At 40.2% G+C, this 22,671-nt stretch overlaps 2 protein-coding genes across 5 annotated transcripts in view; one reads left to right on the plus strand and one right to left on the minus strand.

Moving 5' to 3' along the window:
* The window catches only part of VPS4B (vacuolar protein sorting 4 homolog B), a 32,037-nt gene extending 14,847 nt beyond the window's left edge, over nucleotides 1–17,190 (minus strand). Inside the window, exons 1-4 of the mRNA XM_041739375.1 lie at nucleotides 17,015–17,190; nucleotides 5,791–5,902; nucleotides 4,504–4,660; nucleotides 2,340–2,407 (exon numbers count right to left, since the gene is read on the minus strand). Of these exons, the coding sequence (XP_041595309.1) occupies nucleotides 2,340–2,407; nucleotides 4,504–4,660; nucleotides 5,791–5,902; nucleotides 17,015–17,041 (364 nt within the window). The 5' untranslated portion in view covers nucleotides 17,042–17,190. The remainder of the gene's footprint in view (nucleotides 1–2,339; nucleotides 2,408–4,503; nucleotides 4,661–5,790; nucleotides 5,903–17,014) is intronic.
* A 226-nt stretch (nucleotides 17,191–17,416) lies between these two features.
* The window catches only part of SERPINB5 (serpin family B member 5), a 79,029-nt gene continuing 73,774 nt past the window's right edge, over nucleotides 17,417–22,671 (plus strand). For 2 of the 4 annotated variants that reach the window (XM_041739954.1, XM_041739957.1), the window contains exons 1-2: nucleotides 17,417–17,709; nucleotides 20,808–21,600. The gene's annotated coding sequence lies outside the window, so the exon portion shown is untranslated. The remainder of the gene's footprint in view (nucleotides 17,710–20,807; nucleotides 21,601–22,671) is intronic. The other 2 variants (XM_041739958.1, XM_041739956.1) reach the window with 1 other exon arrangement.

The following is a 22,671-nucleotide window of genomic DNA, read 5'->3' on the forward strand; positions in this document are numbered from 1 at the left end:
GGACTCCTTTCAAGCTCCACTTCATTCTGAGATTCCAAATAATTTCCTCATTTAAATGTTTTCAGTATTTGTATTTTTGTACATCTCTGGTTCTTATCATTACCGAATTTAAAAGAATGCCCTATAGAGGAGGAGGAGGAGGAGGAGGAAGAAGAAGAAGAAGAAGAAAGAAGAAGAAAGAAGAAGAAAGAAGAAGAAGAAGAAGAAGAAGAAGAAGAAGAAGAAGAAGAAGAAGAAGAAGAAAGAAGAAGGAGGAGGAAGAAGAAGGAAGAAGAAGGAAGAAGGAAGAAGAAGAAGGAAGAAGAAGGAAGAAGAAGGAAGAAGGAAGAAGGAAGAAGAAGGAAGAAGGAAGAAGAAGGAAGAAGGAAGAAGAAGGAAGAAGGAAGAAGAAGGAAGAAGGAAGAAGAAGGAAGAAGAAAAGAAGAAGAAGAAGAAGAAGAAGAAGAAGAAGAAGAAGAAGAAGAAGAAGAAGAAGAAGAAGAAGAAGAAGAAGAAGAAGAAGAAGAAGAAGAAAGAAGAAAGAAGAAGAAAGAAGAAGAAGAAAGAAAAAGAAAGAAGAAAGAAGAAGGAAGAAGGAAGAAGAAGAAGGAAGAAGAAAGAAGAAAGAAGAAGAAGAAGAAAGAAGAAAGAAGAAAGAAAAAGAAAGAAGAAAGAAGAAGGAAGAAGGGACCCCTGGGTGGCGCAGCGGTTTGGCGCCTGCCTTTGGCCCAGGGCATGATCCTGGAGATCCTGGAGACCCGGGATCGAATCCCACATCGGGCTCCCGGTGCATGGAGCCTGCTTCTCCCTCCGCCTGTGTCTCTGCCTCTCTCTCTCTCTCTCTCTCTGTGACTATTATAAATAAAAAAAAAAAAAAAAAGAAGAAGGAAGAAGAAGAAAGAAGAAGAAGAAAGAAGAAGAAGAAGAAGAAAAATGCCCTATTAAAAACTGGTCTGTACCTTTTCCTGAAACTAAAGATACGCTCCAGCTTTTACTTTGTGGGGGAGAGTGGGAAACAAAACCAAAAGGATGGAAGAAAAATACCAAAACACCTTCTGCCCTAGAACCGAAGTCAGGCCACTTGGCTCAGACCGCTGGATGGTCCAGCAGAACTGACTATGAAGTATGAGTCCCCACTGCTGCGGGCAGTGGTGGTGCAGCAGCAGACACTCAGCTTTTCCTTTTGGACTTTATCCACCACTGAAGTTCTCATTCATAAATTATCCTCACTAACTGTAGTGTTTTTGAGATATTATGCAAATATCCCAGTGGGGCTGGTAAAACAAATAACAGAATAAAAATGAAGACACTAGTTAGTATGGCAAGACTAAAGGACTGGCTGAGCGAAGTATATTCATCATTCACTAACCAACGCTGTGCCTATACAATGGAAATCTTCTCAGCCATGCATTCTTTTTGGCAAGATTCAAAGTAACAAAATATGTAATATTCAACCCAACAATTAACATATCAAAGAACAATCAAATCTCAGTACACAAAGCCAGCAATTAAAAAGATGCCATTTTAGATACACATAGCTACTACCATTTACCGAGGCCCTAAAATTTGTCAGATATAACCTGGCAGTTTTTACACTGTTATAATATTCTATCTTCCCAGAAATGAAGGTATTAGTAATTTCCATTTTAGAGCTGGGGTATTCTACTCTGAGAGGTTCGGGAACCTGCCCGTGATCAGATAGCTTTTCAGCAACAGGCTCTGGAGAGGATTCCAGATCTGAATGGAACCAAAATCCACACCCTCTCATCATGCACTATACTACAAGCACAGGAGAATGAAAGGCTTTTTATAGGTGTAGAAGGTAAAAATAAAGCTGGAAGAGATAAATGTAAATGGTAACACTGAAACAGGATAAAACACAGATGAGAAAGGTCTAGAAACATGAAAGAAATCATAATAAGCTACAGCAATAGCAATAAAAGCCAAGTGAGTCCCAATTCACTCTGTTCCTCTGACAATTTGGAAATTTTAATCTGTCAGATTTTACAATGTGCTAGAAGTATAAATGCTACCTTTTCTAAAAGGAGGCAAATAAGACAAAATGAAAAAGAGTAAGTTGATTGACAGGTTTTTAAACGCATATATATATAAACCAAACAGTATTTTTACTACACGGGAAAAACCAACCTAGTAAAGACCCTATCAGGTAAATTCTATGAAAATGGACAAAGTCAGTATGTGACTACTGGGAACCAAAGCCAGTTCTTGAACCTCATTTGAATACAGGGGAAAAACATCAATTCAAACAGATAATTCACTATGAGGTTTAAAACAAAAATAAGAAAAAAAAAACAAAACAAAAATAAGATAGTATATTTAAAAATGAAATCTAAAGCAACCTTGAAGTTGATTCTGTAGTTTCTTTTTTTCAGGATCATCAGTTTCTCCTTCCCCATCACTGTCATTCCTAATAAAAAGAATTTAATATATTCAAGTGATCACTCATTGCTAGCAAAATAAGGCAAAAATGAAGGAAATATTAAACTGAAATATCTATAACTTAAGTAGCAAAATAAGGCATTCACATTAAAAGTTATACTTATTACTTTTAAGAGTATACTAAATAAAATAGCAAGTAGGCATATTATCCATCAATATGGAATCATGAACAGGAAAGGGGCAAAAAGACCAGAATGAAGGAACCAGCTCCAAGTTCCCATAACATAACCTATGTTATGTACAAACGCATAAACACATGCCCCCACACCTCCTTCCACAAAAGACTTAAGATGAATTATAGGAGAGTTATAAACTACATAAAAATACCAAATCAGGCAAACTATGTATCAGAAAAAGAAGCCATAACCAGGGGAGAAAAACCCAGAGCAAAAGATATAAAGTTCTATAATCCTTAGTCTGGGGGTTCCAAAGAAGAGATGAAGCTTTTGATGAAAATGAAATGAGACCAAAAGACAAGTAAATCAACCACAGTATTTCATATCTGAGAATGTATTCTGAAAAAAATAATTTAAAATGAGTTTAAAGCTTTGACTACAAGGATAATCATGCCTACACTGTTCCCAAAAGGGAAAAAATCAGAAATAAAGTATGTTCAATCATAGGGATTAGCATATGACAGACTATGCTACAATCTTTGAAAATGAAGCTGTAGAAATAGTTTACAGGGACGTTTATAATACACTGAATGAAAAATTGATAAAGCAAAAAATATGGCATTACATCATTTTTTTAACACATAACATATACACGGAGATTAAAAAGCTTGACAGATTTTTCCCCCAAATGGCACTAGCTTGTTTATCATAGGATGGTGGGGTTATGGGTTAGGTACAGACTGCCAAGTGATTCACTTGATATTCACTCCAACCTTGTTCTACCATGCTTTCTTGTACAATGAAGACCGTACTTATAAAAAACTGTCCTTTCTGGGCCTCCTTGCAGCAAGGGCTCCACATGAAACTCAAGTTCCTCCAAGAAGTGGAGGCAAGCTTCGAGTGAAAGCCCTGGCTTGCTGAGGGAGCTGTGGCAGAGGTCCTACTGGATATGGAATCCAAGCTTAACTCCAGGCCCCCACTGCAAATCTGTAAGGTTAATACTCTATAATAAATCCCTTATTGCTTAAATTAGCCAACGTGGATCCTGCTATTCAATATAGAATTGGCATCTCACCACTGGGTAGCCATCTCAGGAGGGGACACTACAGGGTCTTCAAGCAAGACCACAAAAGCCTCAACTCACAGGGAGATGACATTTCTGCTGGCAAGGTGTCTCAGAAAGAGTCGGGGGTCCAGGTACTCAAGGTTAATGCAATTTTCCCCAATAGTTTTATTTTAATTTTGGAGTCCCAGTCTTCCATTAAATGGCCCAACTTTTATATTTGAAACCCTGAAGTTGAATCTATGCTGAAATTCAATAATCCAAAAGATCTGCTAGGGAACTTCAATAGTCCATAAAAATCAGGTGGGGTCTGATTTTCGTTATCTCAGTGCTGTAGGTACAGAAGATAAAAATATTCTCAAGTGTCACAGGAAATCCCTGGTTCCCTGACCACGTCTTGAAAAGAGAATATAAAACCTTGAGCTTGTAATTCTCTTCAGACTCTCCCATGAGGTTTGAAGCAGGCAGTCAACTCTAGTTCCTATGTTCTTATGTCCTTCAAGATGGCGTTTGGTAGTAGCCACAAAGCCCCTGAAGCACTGCCTTCAAGACATTCCATTCCTGATGACCACAGGGTCATCTAAGTAACTCCTATCGCTGCATACCATGGACTCTGAGTATCACATCTTCTAAAACTAACCAGAACCTCCTGCCTTTAAACCCAACCAGGCCATATAACCCCATCCCAGAATCTCATTTCTTATATGCAAGAGACTACACATTCCAATAAAACTTTATTTTCAAAAACAGGCAGCAGGTCAGATCTGGCCTATGAGTCATGGATTGCCAACACCTAGTTTCAACAAAATGAGCAGATCTCACAAATTAAATGTAATTTTATCTTTTAATTAGATATAATAAAATCTAACACTCTAAAATACATACCCCTTCTCATCAGCTGGACTTGGCTGTCCCTCTTTCACTGGCTTCTGTGGAGTTTTCTCTTTCTTTTTCAGATACTCCTTTAGTTTCTCTGCTCTATCAAGATATTCTGTACATTTTGCCCTAATACTTTGCTTGGCTTTATCACCCTGCGCTTCATCTATTAAAGGAAAATGAGAGAGATTTTTCTATTAGTATTTTACACAGACAGGTTGAAACTCTTAGACATGGTATTGAGACAAGGACAATCTATTTTGGGGGAGGGAGGAAGAGCATCTCTAGTTCATCGTAGCCAATGATCATCAACTCTTCTCTGCTTCCTCCAGCATGGTTGGAGGCCAACAGCATGTCTGAGTCAGAAAAGAGATTTGAGCAAGACATTAGGATATTTTAAGTTAATGCTAAATAATAAGAAATTATTTAATATTTTGTGGGTTTTATATACTTCCTGTAACATTTTGTGCAGAGAGTTGAAAGCTACTTGTCTCATACAAAACCAATATAAGACAAACAGAAGTAAAGCAATATTAACCATTTCCATTAATGTCTATGTAAACTTTCATAGTAAAAAAATGACAAATCCCATATATCATATATACCAATAATATTGTAAATCTATTACATAAAAAACTCTGTGAGAGCAATTTCAAAAGCCAACCAGCAAAGCATAGGACTAGCCCCACATATCTTATGTTACGATTCATTCTTAGTTTTACTTTTATTTGCCAGAAAAACCTCAAAATGAAATAGAGAAGCTCAAAAGAAAATTCTAAATTATCCAAATGCTAAAATTATTTAAAAATAACTTAAAGACATTTTTTTTTTCAAATGCTCAGCATTATGTTTAAGATCAATGAAGGCAGTATTTTTTTCCATCTGTCCCTCACTGTCATACCCCAGTGCCTACAACAATACCCGGCACACGGTGAGCATGGAATACATATTTAAAAAAAATACGAATGTCTCCCAACCAATTTTTTTAAAAAGTATTTAAAAGAGTGTTTTCAAAGATGTTTAGAAAATGTCAGGTACATAATCTGGGTATATTACTAGTAAAATAAAAACTATTTCCAACAACTATATGGTATTTTAATATGTTTAGGTATACAAAGTAATAACTATGATAGCTGTGCACATTTGTTTGCTGAGTACTTAAAAACTGTTAACAAGAAAGGGAGAATTTTTTGCAAATGGACAGTTTAGAATTTTCTGGTGTTGTATTTTGATTTTTATAAATGAAATAGAATAATCTTTTCCTTTAACGTCTTAAAAAGCAAACTATGGCCTTACATTTAACTACGTGGAGAAAATACTGAACAGCGTGTTGGTAGAGCTGAAGAGCTTCCTCATAGTTCCCAGCTTTGTCTTCCTGGGCTGCTTTGCTAGCAAGATCTACTGCTTTCTGTTGGAAGGGAGGTAAATCATACCATCAAAATCACATAAGCATAACTTTGAAGTAAGTGATCATACTGAACCTTTTCTTTTTTTAAAAAAAGCAACCTTAAAACAAATCCGTCTGTTCTGGGAAATTCTCAAATCCAGTGTTGTTATAGATGAAGCATGTAACAATAGTAAAATGTAAATAGCGTAAAACCCCTTCAGAAGCAATGGGGCAATGAAATATCAAGAATCTGAAAATACCCAAATCTTTTAATCTAGCAATCATCTAAAAAGTTTACTGAGCAAAGATAGTAACCAAAGAGGTCTTTTAAGAAAAACAAAACCAAATCTGAAAACTTGTAATTTCAAGCAGCAAAAAGACACCACACAACTGATTACAGAATCATTAAAATAATATTAAAAAACATTCACAGTAATATGATGAAATTTTTTAAAAAGACACAATACAATTTTTTAAAACGATTTTATTTATTCATGACACACACACACACACACACACACACACACAGAGAGAGAGAGAGAGAGAGAGAGAGAGAGAGAGAGAGGCAGAGACACAGGCAGAGGGAGAAGCAAGTTCCATGCAGGGAGCCTGATGTGGGACTCGATCCCAGGGCTCCAGGATCATGCCCTGGGCCGAAGGCAGGTGCTAAACTGCTGAGCCACCCAGGGATCCCCAGGCATAATACAATTTTTACATGTAGAATGAGTTCTACTGTTTGAAACAACAGCAAAAACAAACAAACAAAAAAAACCACACCAAAACAAAACAAAAAATAACACAGGAAAAAGACGAAAAGAAAATTTAACAGAGGTTGTTAAAAAGCCTCAAGTTTTTCTCTTTCTACTTTTTTGCATCTTTTAAAAATGCCTATAGTGAACATGGACTTTTGTAATATTAAAAAAAACCCTCCTAGAAATAGATCCATACAAATATGCAAAAGCAAGTTAACACTAGAAAATACAGTGCTGGAGCAGTTAGACATCTATAAGCAAAAAACAAAACAAAACAAAAAACACTTTAAAAATCACATATTGGGCAGCCCAGGTGGCTCAGCGGTTTAACGCTGCCTTTGGCCCGGGGTGTGATCCTGGAGACCCAGGATCGAGTCCCACGTCAGGCTCCCTGCATCTCTGTCTCTCTAGTCTGTCTCTGTCTGTCTCTCACGAATAAATAAGTAAAATCTTAAAAAAAAAAAAATCACATATGCTCTTAAAACAATTTTCTCTGGCTGAAAGTAGGAGATAGGAGGCAGAAGGAAAGGTCAGAAAGAATAGAAGCAGGATGAAAATTCAACCACACTGGCACGGAAGAAAGTGGCAATGAGTCAGAATACGCAAGAGGCTTCTACAAGTGGAGAATCACCCTCAGTTGACAACCAAGAAAAAGAACCTTAGTCTGACAACCACATGAAACTGAAATCTGCCAACAAACTCAATGTGTTTAGAGCCTTCAAAAACAAACAAAAATGTAACCCTGCAGACACCTTGGTGTAAGCCTGGTAAAACTGGGCTGAAACCCAACTGAGCTATGTTGTACCTGGACTTCTAGCCTACAGAAACAGAGATAATAAATTAATGCTGCTTTAATTTGAAAAACAAAACAAAACACAACTCACAATGCATTATGGACTTAAATATAAAATGTAAAACTATAAAATCTTTAGAAAAAACAAAAATCTTTAGCATTTAGAGCTAGGCAAAGGGTTCTTAAACTACATACCAAAAAGCCTAATATATAAAATGAAAACACTATGGTACAGGCATAAAAACAGACATGTAGATCAGTGGAACAGAAGAGAAAGCCTAGAGATAAACCCACACACATATATGGTCAATTAATTTACCACACAGGAGCCAAGGATATCCAAAGAGAAAAGAACAGTCTCTTCAATAAATGCTGGGGGTGGTGGTGGTGGTAACTGGGTGGCGCAGTCGGTCAGGCATCTGACTCTTGCTTTCGGCTTGAGTCATGATCTCAGGGTTGTGGGATTGGGCCCCCCTCCTTGTCAGGCTCTAAGCTTGGTGCAGAGTCTGCTTGGGATATTCTCTCTCTCTCTCTCTCTCTCTCTCCATGTGCCCTTCCTGGTCGCGCACTCTTTCTCTCGCTAAAGTAAATATTTTTTTAAAAAATGGGAAAAGTGGGAAAACTGGACAGCAACATGGAAAAACAATGAAACTAGACTACAATCTTACACCATCCATGAAAATTAACTCAAAATGGATTAAAGATTTGAACATAAAACCTGAAACCATAAACTTCTTGAAGAAAATATAGGCAAGTAAGCTCGGTCTCTGGTGATGACTTTTTGGGTTTGACACCAAAAGCAAAGGCAATAAAGGCACAAATAAACAAGTGGGACCACATCAAACCTTCTGCACAGCAAAGGAAAAACCATCAACAGAATGAAAAGGCAATCTACTGAATGGGAGAAAATATTTGCAAATCGTTTATGTGTTAAGGGATTAATATCTAAAACATAAAAAAAAAAACAACCCTCATACAACGCAATAGCAAAAGAACTAAGCGATTCAATTAAAAAATAGGTAGAGAGGGATCCCTGGGTGGCGCAGCGGGTTTAGCGCCTGCCTTTGGCCCAGGGCGCGATCCTGGAGACCCGGGATCGAATCCCACGTCGGGCTCCCGGTGCATGGAGCCTGCTTCTCCCTCTACCTGTGTCTCTGCCTCTCTCTCTCTCACTGTGTGCCTATCATAAATAAATAAAAATTAAAAAAAAAAATAGGTAGAGGATCTAAACCGACATTTTTCTAAAGACCGAACAGAAGCCCAACAGGTATGTGAAACAGCATTCAACGTGACTAATCATCAGGGAAACACAAATCAAAACTACAATGAGCTATCACCTCACACTTGCTAGAATGGCTATTATCAATAAAACAAGAAATTGCAAGTATTGGTGAGGGCATGGAGAAAAGGGAACCCTTGTGCACTGCTGATGGGACTGTAATTGGTGCAGCCACTATGGAAAGCACTATGGGGGTTCCTCAAAAAATTAAAAACAGAACTACCATATGATTCAGCAATTTCACTCCTGAGTACTTATCCACAGAAAATGAAAACATAAACTCAAAAAGATATATGCACCCCTGTATCTCAGCATTATTTTATGCAGCATTATTTTAATTTATTTTTATTTTATTTTATTTATTTATGATAGGCACACAGTGAGAGAGAGAGTGAGGTAGAGACACAGGCAGAGGGAGAAGCAGGCTCCATGCACCGGGAGCCCGACGTGGGATTCGATCCCAGGTCTCCAGGATCGCGCCCTGGGCCAAAGGCAGGCACTACACTGCTGTGCCACCCAGGGATCCCCCAGCATTATTTGAAAATAGCCAAGATATGGAAACAACCTAAGTGTCCACAGACCGATGAATGGATAAAGAAATTGTGGTATACACATACAATGGATATTATTCAGCCATAAAAAAGGGAAATCTTGGTTTGTGACAACATGGATAGACTTGAGGGCATTATGCTAAATGAAATAAGTCACAGAAAGACAAATATCAAACGATCTTACTTACATGTGAAATCTAAACAAAAAAATCCACGAACAAAAAAACCTAAGTTCATAGATAACAGATAAGAGACTAGTAGTTACAAGAAGTGGGGAAAGGTGAAATAGGTGAAGGGAGTCCAAAGATACAAACTTCTTGTTATATAGTACAGTATGGTGACTACAGTTAATAACACTACATTGCATACTTGAAAGTTACTAAGGGAGTAAATCTTAAAAGTTCTCATCACAAGAAAACCATTTTTGTAACAATGAAAGGAGACAGATGTTAAACAGATGTATTGTGGTGATATCTCACAATATATACAAATAATGAGTCATGTTGTACATGGGAAATGAGTATGTTATATGTCAATTATACTTCAAAAAAAAGAAAAATGATAAATTGAACCTCATCAAATTAAAAAACTTTTGGTCTATAAAAAATCTGTTAAAGGATGAAAAGACAAGCTACAGAATGGGAGAAATATTTGCAAACTATCTATTCAAGAAAAGACTAATATTTAGAATGTGGAAAGAACTCCACATACTCAATAGTTTAAAAAGAATCCAAGTAGAAAATCAACTGAAGAACCGACATTTCATCAAAGAATATGCTGATGGCAAATCAGCACCAAAAAGATGTCTGAAATCATTAGCCACAAGAGAAAGGCAAATTAAAACCAGCAGGAGATATCTCAAAAAATCCATCAGCATGGCTAAAAAAAAAAAAAAAAAAAAAAAAAAAAGTGACCATAATACCAATTGCTGGTAGGCACAGAGAGAACTGGATCACTAATACATTGCTGGTAGGGTGGAAAATGGTACAGCCACTCGGAGAAACTGGTTGGTTTTTTATCAATGTAAACATGCAGCTACCATATGAACCAGAAACTGCACTCATGGGTATTTATCCCAGAGAAATGAAGACTTGTGTTCATACAAAAATCTATACATGAACATTCCGGATGTCTTCCAACCAGAGTGGAAAAACAAACTGTGGCAAACCCAAGGCATGGAGTCCTACTCAGTAACAAAAAGGAACTACCTTGATACACACAACATGAATGAATCTTAAGAGAATTAAGCTAAGTGGAAAGAACCAATTCCAAAAGGTTATATATTGTCTGATTCCATTTATATAACCTTCTCGAAATGAATATTAGTATTGTTGGGAAACAGGGAAACAGGATACATGGTGAGGGAAGACACAGAGAGGTGATTACGGTTCTAAAAGGGCCATAGGAGGGATTCCTGTGGATAGAATTATTCTGTATCATGACTGGATGGAGGAAACTTCCTATGTGATGAAACTCTGAACACATAGACACACACACACACACACACACACGACATACGTGAGTATAGGGGTGTGCCTGGGTGGCTAGTCGGTTAAGTGGCTGCCTTTAACTCAGGTCATGACGTCAGGGTCCTGGGATCCAGCCCAGCTTCATATTGAGCTCCCTGGGGAGTCTGTTTCTCCCTCTTCCTCTGCCCCTCCCCTCGTTTGCTCACCCATTTTCTCTCTCAAATAAATAAACAAAATCTTTAAAAAATACACACACTCAAGTAAAACTGGAAAATCTGAGTAAGACTGGTGGAATGTATCAATGTCAACATACAGGTCACAATACAGTACTGTAGTTTTATAAGATGCTACCACTGCGGGCAATGGGTGAAAGGAACACAGGATCTCTCTGTATTATTTCTCACAACTGCATGCAAATCTGTGATTATCACAAAATAAAAATTTCATTAAGAACTATTTTTAATATTTAAAAACACACACACACATATATATAAGAACAAGCATGGTTTATTAAAACATTCCACCTGGATTCAGCTAGGTGGTAAAACTGTATTCAAGAGAAATTGAGAGCCAGTAGAAAAAAGGATCACGGTTATGCTATTTAAAAAATAAGCCTATGTTAAGAAAAAAAGTCATTCAAACATCTTCAAACCAATCACGTGTGAGAATATTGTATTTTGAAGCAGTTACTATGGATTGCAGATAGATGGAATGAAAGCAGTAAATGGGAGGAACAGGTCTTCCATATGTTGTAGCAGGAGGGGGAAAAAGAAACGGTATTTTAGAATTGAGAAGATGTAGTTCTACATATTTCACAGTTCACATAGCCTGAACTTGAAGCAAAATTTTCAAAAGCTTGGTAAATGAGGCAGGATATAAAGGGTGGAATCAGAGCACTCATCTGCGTGACCCACTAGTGGTTTGGTGTACCTGGTCATATAAAAATGAATGCAGAAGAAAAAAATTCTTTCTTATTCTAGCTACAATTTCCTTCTACTATTTTGAATTGCTGTGCCACTCACCTCTTCAGCTACACGTTGCCCTCATTGGCAGTCAGTCCTCTTTTTGGCACCACACTGATGCTTAAAGGAAAACTCTTACAGTCAGTATTAATAATATAGCTCCAAATATGGTACTAATGACTTTTAACCAGGCTTTCTCTGACGGACACGTCTGTATTTGCACTGTCCAATATGGAAGCCACTATCTACAACTGGCTTCTGAGCATCTGTGGCTAAAGTGACTGAGAAGTTTAAATTGTGAGTAAAATTTAAATAGCTACATGTAGCTCCTGTACTAGACAGCACATGTTAAACCCTTAATCAAAGATGATGATTTGATAATACGCATCTGTTTCTCCCTTGCTGAATACTCCACTTCACCCTTGTTCCTGTTAAGGTTTTTTTCATCTGAAATGAAATTAACTGCATCTTGTATGGTTTTGGAGTGTCAATTATTCTTAATCCTGCCCATTTCCATTGCTGCCATCCTAGCACAATCCACTAACACGTGCGTCAAAATACCACGTAGTCTCCTAAGTGGTCAGCCTGCTTCCACAGTCCACACCCTGAAGTTCTTATGCAACCAGTGATGGATTCCCACTGCAGTCAACAAAAGCCAACTGCTGGGTCCTGGTCTACCAGGCCTTAAATGACCCAGGTCCTGGCTCCTTCTGGGTTGCATTTCAAACCCATTAGTCTACCTTCATTCAGGCAGCCTGTGTGCACTGTTGATCCCTCTGCCTAGAAAATGCTCTTTCCCCCACGGGTGCATGACCATCTCTGCGTCACAGATCAATGCCAAATCTCCAGAAAGGCCCTCTCTAACTTACTGCAGAGGCTGTACTCCCTCCGTCCCTGCTTTCAGCTCTCCCCTCACCCTATCCCATCACTGTGCTTATTGTTACATTTATCTGTGGATACTCACTTCTTGCCTACCTCCTTTAATATAAAGGTAAGCTCCAAGAGCAAGGAACTTCATCTGCAACGCTGCATTATCCCCAGGGCCTGGAACAGTGCCTGGCACACACTGGGTACTTAACGAAATTGTTGAAAAACGAAAAAAATTCCCAATTGCTTTCTCAAAATCTTCCTTTTGGTTATTCTACCTCTATCATCTCCAACAACTTTTCCCCACTGGGTATTTTCCTGTCAATGCTGTGTCTTTTTCCTATGCTCTGGAGACCATTCCCACCATCAATCATATGTCACTCTACTGCTCTCCCCAACCTAATCTCCTTGCACTTTTTTTGTTTGTTTGTTGGGGTCTCCCTCAGCATAAAAATGTCTGTGAAGCCCTACCTTAGATTCACATCTACAAAACACAAACTAAAACACACCTGGCTCTCCCTCATTCCTCGGATCCTCTCTAGTTACCACATTACTCATCTCTTCACCTCCATAGCAAATTCCCAAAGAGAACCCCAAGTTCATCATGGTTCCTTGATTCTTCCACGGCAATGCTTCCCGTGGACTGCCAAGGTCTCATACTTACCTAACTCTCTCTCCACAGCATTGAACCCTTCTAACAGAAACCTGGATGTGGCCTTTTCCTTCGGCCTTCATGGCACCATTCTCTCTTGGCTTTACTCTGGACTTACAATGATTCTTTTTCAGGAGCCCTTTTCTCTCTTTTTAAATGTCAATATTCCAGAGTTTCTATCTGGTCCTTGTATTTTCTCATCCTATGAACTCTCCAAGATGCCCACAACCTCTGCTACCATCCATATGCTATTAACTCTCAAAACCCTTGTTTCAGCCTGGCCCTCCCTCTCTAGTTCTACACATATGTATCCAACTGCTCATTCAACGTTTCCACTTGGTTGTCCCCACAGGCATTTCAAACTCAAAAAGTTCAAGACCACCTGCCCCCAAATATGCCCCTTTTCTAATTATTCCAGAACAAACTCCTCCCTATTCAGATATCCAACCCAGGGATCTGAGAGAAAACCCAGATTCCTCCTGCCCCTCTTTCTAAATGCAGAGCCAAGTTCTTCCTCTTTAAGCTGTCTCTGATCAATCTTTTCAATTCTTTAATAGGTACTACACTACTTTGGCCCTCACCATCTCCCACCACACAGAACCCCACCTCCTAACCTGTCTCCCTGCTTCTAGGCCTGCTACCAGGCAAGTACACACATGGTTGTTTCCTTCTAAAACAAAAACCCAAGCATATTTGCTGACTTTCTATCTATGGTAGGATGAGGACCAATCATCTCTGTGTGGTACACACCTCTCCATGGCTTACCTAGGCCTGTCCTCCCACCTTACACACCCAGTCCCAGTCATACCAAACTAGTGTGACAATCCAGACAACTCACACTTCAGGCCTTTGTTTACGGTGTACTCTCCACCTAGAATACCCTATCCAACTACTTCTCTGTAAAAACTCTAGCTTCTTCTCCAAGCATTGACACAGTCATGGTCCTCTTGCTGCAAAGCCCTCCTCAACACCCCCAGGCGGCCTAGCCTATGCTTCCTCTAAATTTCCACTGCCTCTGGTACATACTTCCAAAGATCACACAGTATCCCCATCACCCAGTTGATGTCTTCTCCCATAAGAATGTAGCCCTTGGAAATCAAGGGTGATTTATTACTTTTATGATTCCCTAAGACTTAGCAAAATGTATGACACATTCAGGACCTAGTAAACTTGAGTTCTATGCATACTGCATTACTTGCAATTTCTCTCAACCCTCTCCAAGATTTATTACACTTCTAGACTGAGGTATATACATATTTTTCTTTAGCTGAAACACATCCCATTTTCTTGTCCAAAAAGGCATAACTTCACAGTGGAAAATAAAACCCCAGAAACTTACAAGCAAACAAACCTGGATTCAAAGCTAACTTCAGTACTAATTAATTACATGTCCAGGGGGCACCTGAGTGGCTCAGTGGTTGAGCACCTGCCTTTGGCTCAGGGTGTGATCGCAGGGTCCTGGGGTCGAGTCCTACATCAGGCTCCACACAGGAGCCTGCTTCTCCCTCTGCCTGTGTCTTTGCCTCTCTCTGTATCTCTCATGAATAAATAAATAAAATCTTTAAAAAAATAATTTTATGTCCTGGGTTAAATCCTAACCTCAATAGACTTTGGTTTCTTATACTGTGAAACTGAAGTAATACCGAAGAGTTGTTCTGAGGACTAAATGAGATCACACCAAACACCAAGCAGACAATTAGCATCAGTACCTTCCACATTACCTAAGTTCACATCTCCTCTGTGCAACATTTTTTATCCTCAGAGTTAGATACGCCCTTCCTTTCTGCCCTCCCACACTAGCCTCTAATTCTATTATAGCATTACTGTGTTATTCTATAATTTTAATTTTTAATGATCTGCATTTCTCTATTAGATTATAAGCATCCTGTTATGGGAAGTTTTGCCTTGTTCAGGGCAAAAGTCATTTGTTATCTAAATATTCTTCGTCCAAATTTCCTAGGTTAGAGGGGTAAAAGGCTGAATGAGAAGGGGCACCTGTGACCCAACCACAAGAAAACTGTAACTCCACAGCCCTCCCCGTTTTACACCAGCAACATGCCTTTAGTATGTGTCCATCTCCAACTGACTCACTGAGGAAAATCCAACAACCCAATTCAAATATGACGCAAACTGAGTATAGAATGAAAGTGCAATTATTACAAGGGAATAAAGATATCAGTAAACGAATGAAAATTATGTTGCGGAATGTCCAAATTACATACAAAGTCTTGACAGATAAAAAGTCAGTGGAATAAAACAAGTTAACTGACAAACCAACATGGATGAAGACAGCGCTTTAAAAAAAAATCGCCTTGGGATCCCTGGGTGGCGCAGTGGTTTAGCGCCTGCCTTTGGCCCAGGGCTCGATCCTGGAGACCCGGGATCGAATCCCACATCGGGCTCCCGGTGCATTGGGCCTGCTTCTCCCTCTGCCTATGTCTCCGCCTCTCTCTCTCTCTCTGTGACTATCATAAATAAATAAAAGTTAAAAAAAAAAAAAGTTTAAAAAAAATCGCCTTTGATATTCAAAGGAACAATACTTTTATCAATGGAACAATACTTTTTCCAAAACATTTACCAAAAAGGCCCTTTCTGAATGGGGCTACAAAACAACAACAACGATGACAACGTTAAGTGGTGACTGTTCTATCTTAGTAAATGCAAGCCTGTTGGAAAAGATACTGACAAAAATCAACACATGACCTATTCTTGATTCTAAGGAATAAGTCACAGTTGCAGTTACAATGTTAAGGGACATATAAGACATTTACTTTCACTATCTTTTGGGTCCATTTTCGAGATAGAAGTCCCAGGAAAGCTCCTCACTCCCCCAACCCTTTTTTTGGTGAAATGTTGAGCTCTATTTCAATGGATCTACTTTCAATGGTGTTTCTTGGGCATCAGTTACCCCGGCTTGAGCAAGTCCTCCATTATCCTTGCAGCTTGTACCAGGCACTCAACTAATGTCTGATCCACTACTCCGAGACCAAGCCAAGGATTCAACACAGGTCTTTTATGCTGATTTTTTCCCCAAAATGACTCGGTGGACCGGGTCTCCTTGAAGCTAAGTCTCATTCTAAATACCTCTGAAACCTCAGGTCCATTCTGGGGGTGGGAAGCACGATTTCTCAAATTTCTCTTCTCGATGGATTCCATACAGGTAAAACTACGTCTAACAGCTTAGGAGTCCAGATCATGTACCAAACCCCGTACTCGCTGCGTACGGTGGGGAGGTGGAGCCACAGAGGAGCTTAAGATCACCCCTGATTTTGTATACATTTTAGGGAGCCACAGTAAGGCGCACACTAAGGCACAGCTCAACGGATTCATGGATTCCTCCAATTCCAAGGCTGTCCTCACAGTTCTCTTCGCCTGACAGCTAAAAGAGAAGGGCTCTGCTATACACGAGCTTGAGGGACGGGACGACTACGACCACCTCATCTTCCACTGATTCAGAGCCGCGCTTTGCAGACGCCACGTTCCTTCCTCTCTCTCAGTGATTGGAGCGTCTGTGCCTCTCATTCAGAGCTCTGCCCAGGTGGTTCCAAAGACGGGAAAAAGAAAAAACAAAACAAAACAAAAACCCCACCCCACCTCAAGCAAAGCGAAGCCTCACCTGGCCGGTGGGCGCGGCGGACCCCGGAAGCGGGAGCTAAGAGCCCGCCTCGCCCACCTGCTGCGGGGCGCCGGCACCGCCCGCCTCCGCCCGACACTCGGGCGCGGCCGCGTCCTCCCCCGCCCCCACCCCCACCCCCGCGCCGCCCCTCGGCTCCTGCTCTCCAGGGGGCGGGAGAACGGTGATAAATACCTGGAAGTTGGCCGAGGTGGATGCCATGGCGGAGACCCGAGGCGGCTCTCTGGGGGAAGAACGAGGACAGAGGAAGCCAACAGCGGCAACGTCGAGTCGCGCCCAGGGCAGCCCCAAACGTGCGCAGGCTGGTGGCTCCTGGACCCCGAGCCCTTTCGGGGACCCGCTCCAACACCACACAGCCCTCCGACACCGCCCGACCCTTCTCACAAAACTTCCGCAATTCTAAGCCCCTCGGGGCTCTCGTCCCGCCTCTGGTCTCAGCTACTTCCGCTTTCGTCATCAGCACGCGCGCCACCCAGTCTCCAGTCACCCCGGTCTCGCCTCAGCCCCCAGGTCTCGCGAGGACGCGCGCTGCGTCCCTGAAGCCTTCTGGGACCTTGTGGAAGTGAAGCTGGGCGCACGCGCACTGCGGCTCTGACCTGGCGCCCGAGAGGCCACCTGGAGTTCGTTAAGATCTGTTCTCCTTTCTTCTTTTTCCAAATTCTGGCTCTTTTCACTCCACGTCATGGAGCGTGCTCTGTAGGTCTACGGCTTTGAGTGAAGAAAAAAAAAAAAAACTCACCCCAAGACCCAGCGAGCGGTTGGGCCCATGGAGCCCCTTACTGCGCCAAAGGGGGCAGTTCGAGCCCCTATCTCGGGACTGTGGAGACTGCTGCTAGCGCCATAGCACCGTGTTGAGCAGTGAGGCCTCGGTAAGCTTCAGGGCTTAGTGCTCGACGCTTTACACCCCGTTCAACAAGCGTTTCTCGAAGGGTCGTCTTGCTTTACGAGGCCCCGAGAATGTTAGAAAGATACGTATTGCCGCTGCCTTCAAGAAGCCCACGGTTTCGGTGGGGAAGCAGGCTCCCGAACACAAATCTTGTGAAGCTGGCAGCTCAGGTGTCTTTTATACCATCTCTAAAGGAAGGTTAGCGGCCTGAGAGGTGAAGTGTTTTGTGTGAGAGCCCATCTCAGGGATCAGTCTCAGAACTAAAACAAGACCTCTCCTCGGCCTTTCTGTTGTTTGTGGCCCAAAAATCCCCTTTTTCTTCTTCCTTTCAGAGTTAAGATTCCCAAAGGGAAGTGGAATAGATACTTGATCGTTCCTTCATTTTATTTCCCACTCACTCTCTTTCCAGTCACCTGGTGTCTCCTAAATAATGAAAGTACTTCCTTTTCCCTTCCTACTAGGTATTGTCAACTACTGAGTTCTTGAAATCCCACCTGTAGGGAGTCCTAATACTCTTTTCCTGTCTCCTTCACCGTGTCCCCTTCTCTCAACCTGCAGAATTGCCTCAAGGGTCTGATGTCCTCTTCTCTCAAACTAATTCGTCTCTGCTCATCTTCTCCCCTTCCTGGGCTTCAGATCTCAATAGAATAGAAATGGCTTCAAGGCTAGATCTCTAGGCCCATGCTGTCCTCTGCCCAGCACTCATAACCTCCCAGAGATCTCCAAAGACCACAGTTTTCCCACAAGACAAATTCAACACATTTGAAGCCAGGTTAATTCTGTGGTCTCCTTCTCAGAAGATCGTCACTAAAGCTCCATCATCCAGTCTCAAAGCTCAAAGCCTTCCCTCTGCCTGCATCCACCAGTGCATCTTTCTACCCCTCTATCCCTTTCTACTTACTGGTAAAATACTGAAGGGATTGCAGCCCTTACAGTGTCACATAAATAGACATTTAATAAATATTAAACCTTTTAACTGAGCTGCTTAAAATAAATTTATGGTTCCTTAGTGACTATCAGATAAACTTGATTTTCCCTGAAGATACAACCGCACTCCAATTTGTCTTTCATTTCAATCCCTAAGTGCCTATGAAACACCCACTAAACACAAGTCTACTAGGCACTAAAAAAAAGACAAAGATGGATATGATATGGTCTTTACCATTCAGGAGTTTACAATTTAGTGGAAGACATGGACACATAATAGGGGAAAGAGAATTCATTGATATGCTTATTGAGTACCACCATGTGCCAGGCTGCTTGAGATGTTGGGTGTGAACCAAACAGCCAAAAATTCCTCTTTTATTACTACTAATAAATCATATTAATATCATATACCTCCAATATGCAATGAGAAGAGTATCATCTGTGGTATTTTCAAAAAACCATAATTTAAATCTACTTATGAGAAAACACCAGAAAAACGCAAATTGAGGGTTTTTCTACTTCTACAAAATTCCTAAGCAGTGCTCTTCAAAAGTGTCAAAATAATGAAAGACAAAGAAAGGCTGAGAAACTGTCACAGATTGCGGGAAACTAAGGAGACATGACAACTAAACACAATATGGGATCCTGGATTGGATCCTGGAACAACAACAACAAAAAGAAACAGTAGTGGAAAAACTGATAAAAATACAAATTAAGTCTGAATTTTAGCTAATGGTATTATACTGATACAAATGTCTTAGTTTTGATAAATATGCAAGATAAGAGGTTAACAGCAGGGAAAGTTGGGCAAAGAGTATATGGAGTTCTCTATATGTCTTTGCAACTCTTTTGTAACCATTATTTAAAAATAAAAGTTCAAAAAAAATTCCTGCTCTTTGGAAGCTTGCATTCTAGTGGGATAGAAACGTATTACCTTTTACATGTTTAAAAACATGTAAATCTAAACATGTTACATGTGTCATGATTTATGAAGTACTTCCACATACATTATTTCCTAATTCTGTGAAATAGCTCTTAAGTATCCCATATGAAGAAAACTGAACCTCAGAGACATAGATGTTCTCCAATCCACACAGCTTTTTTTTTTTTTTTTCCCACACAGCTTTTAAGTGGCAAAGTTGGAGTTTGATCCCAGGTCACCTGACTCCAGGTTGAATATTAGAAACAGTGCCAAGTGGCAGAATTGAGGAAGGCAGTACCATGAGGCCACAGAAGAAAGAAGGCTTAATTTGGAATTTCATGAGGAAGATGTCAATTAAACTGAATCTTAAAATCTTAGACTGATTTCGATAGAATCTAGGCCATTTCAGCAAAAGACAAAGCATGAATAAAGGCACAGAAAGTAGATACCAGGCAGGTTTGAGGGATGGCTAGAATGTAGGAAGCAGGAGGAGATCTGGGGCAAGGAGTAGCAGGAGAGGAAGCTGAAAATGACAGGTGCTCAAGGCTTTGAATGATAAGGAGTTTGGACTTTGTTCTGTGGGGAATAAGGATTCATTGAGCGGTTCCCCCACTCTTTCTCCTCACTAACATTTTTCCTTTTCAAAGAAAGTTGATTAAGTACAGTCCTGATTTAATCCAATATTGGTTTTCTGAAAATGGATCTCGAAGTTGTTTGTAGCATGCACCAGGGAGAGAGAGGAGGCTATTGCAACAGTGTTAGGTTTTAGAAAACTTGGTGTACCCAGCCAAACGGTGTGTGTCCCATTCCAGAAGCCTGGCACCTATCTGGACTTTGATTAATACATCCTCTCTCCCACAATTGCTCTCACCACAACAACGTGGTTAAAATCATATCTATTCTTCAAGTGCTAGTTCCAATGTTAGTTCCTTAAGAAACCTTCAAAACATTCCTGAACTTTCCCAGCACTTTCAACCTTAAATTGTCCTTAGATAATGCACACTAAGTCTCTAATACAGTGCCTAGAGCACTGCAGGTACTCAGAAATTGTTAGCCTCACTCACATAGTGTCCATCTTTTCTAGACTATGAAATCACCAAGGGCAAAGACATCTTTATTCACTTTTGTAACCACCCCCCACCATGTCCTTACTCCCTGCATATACAGAGTATGTGCATATATAGCCAAAATTTTTGTTGAACAAAATGAAATTTCCTTGCCTATTACCACAGGTTTTGGAGATTATGTTCAGTTCGGTATTAAGTGAATCCTGTGGATGGATTCAGGCTCAGCAAGGTCTTTCATCCAGCCCATCCAGGACCAAGTCCATCTCATTCAAACCATCTTAAAGGAAATGCCTAATATTGAAGCCCTTACTCCATGCCTCACACAGCCACTCAAGTCCACCCAGAAGTCTGGTCCCAACCTGTTGAGTCACCAGCTCCCTCCCTGACCTGGAGCATAACTACAAGGAAGGCAAAGCACAGACAGTTCTGATCACGTGAAAGAAGTGATTCAGGCAGTTCTCGGGCAGGAACCTGTTCTCCATATCAAGCAGCATACCTTTCTGAATATGCTCGGGCTGGAGACCCAGCCTTTCCTCAATAACTGCTATTCATTTTATTCATATGAAGCCACAGAGAGTGTCTGGATTGATAATGTCAATGTCCATCAACCTTATGAAGGAGGGTGTGTCCATTGAAACAGCCATTCATGGTTGTTGATAACCTATGAGCAGATACAATATAAGGCTTTTGTGCAAAAGAAAAGATGAAGTGCTTGTCCTCAAGAACTGTACAGGCTATCAGACCACCTCCCTGACTGTGAATACTTGGAACACAGAAAATGTGTTTAGGAAGAATTGATTTCAAGCTCCTTTCCCCAATCCTGTTCAACCCAAGTCTTCTGAACAGTTTCGTCCAAGAATGCCTCCTCTGCTCTCGTGTAGATTCAGTATTCAAGTAGTTGCGGCTGAAGACTGGAAACAGTCAAAAACCTCTTCTTTTCCCCTTCAGAGAGTATCAGGTGTGAGTTATTTGTTTTTTTTTTTTTTTCGTGTTCTCCCTCTTTCCAGACCCTTAAGTCAATTAATTACAATTAATTGCTCTTTGCCACTATAATGGAAAAAACAGCATTTTATAATCTTATACTCTTTGGTACATTTACAGATAAAATGACTTGCTTCATAATGATGCAGTGTAGGGATAAATATGTTGGAAGTGTGTGTGTGTGTGTGTGTGTGTGTGTGTATCACACAGGAGTGGCCATAACTTACTGCCTTGATGACTGTTATAGCTGGGAATCGGTGCAGGATGGAGGGGTTGTCTGCTTCAGCAACCTCTTACTTTCTACCTGTTTAAAATTCTCCATAATAAGGGACTTTTAAAAAATTTTATTTCATACTTGTATTGCACTCTGTTCAGATTCTTTGTCCAATTTTCTGTTGTGGTGCTCACCTTTTTTTTTTTCTCACCTTTCTTTTATTGATTTATTAAGTCCTTTGTAGGTTAAGGAAGTTATCGTTATATGTGTTGCAAATATTTTCCCATTTTGTTCTTTGTTACTACTTTTTTTGGCATGAAAATCTAAATTTCAACACATTTATTTATCATTCTTTTCCTTTTTATTTTTTGTTAGGTTTAGAAAGATTTTACCCACTACTAGATTATTTAAAACAATGACACTATACCTGTATCTTTGTATAGTATTTTTGACATTAAGTAGTATTTTGACAGTATTATTATTTAGTAGTATTTTATTGTTGCCTTAAATCTTTGACCTCTCTGGAACTTATTTTGGTGTAACAATTGATGTCAAGATCTAGCATTGTTGTTTTATTTATTCCAAGTGGGTAACCAATTGCCCCAATATTATTTATTTAAAATCCATTGTTTTCTCCACTCATCTGTAAAGTTATCTTTAGCATATACCAATTTTCACAAGGATTTGTCTGAAATCTTGTTTATTTTTTCAAAGATTTATTTATCTAAGAGAGAGAGAGAGAGAGAGAGAGAGAGATGAGAGGAGTAGAGGGGGATGGAGAGAGAAAAATCCCAAACAGAGTCCCCACTGATTGGACAGCTATATGTGGGGCTT

This window comes from Vulpes lagopus, chromosome 24 (assembly GCF_018345385.1).
Source record: "Vulpes lagopus strain Blue_001 chromosome 24, ASM1834538v1, whole genome shotgun sequence".
Taxonomy (NCBI): domain Eukaryota; kingdom Metazoa; phylum Chordata; class Mammalia; order Carnivora; family Canidae; genus Vulpes; species Vulpes lagopus.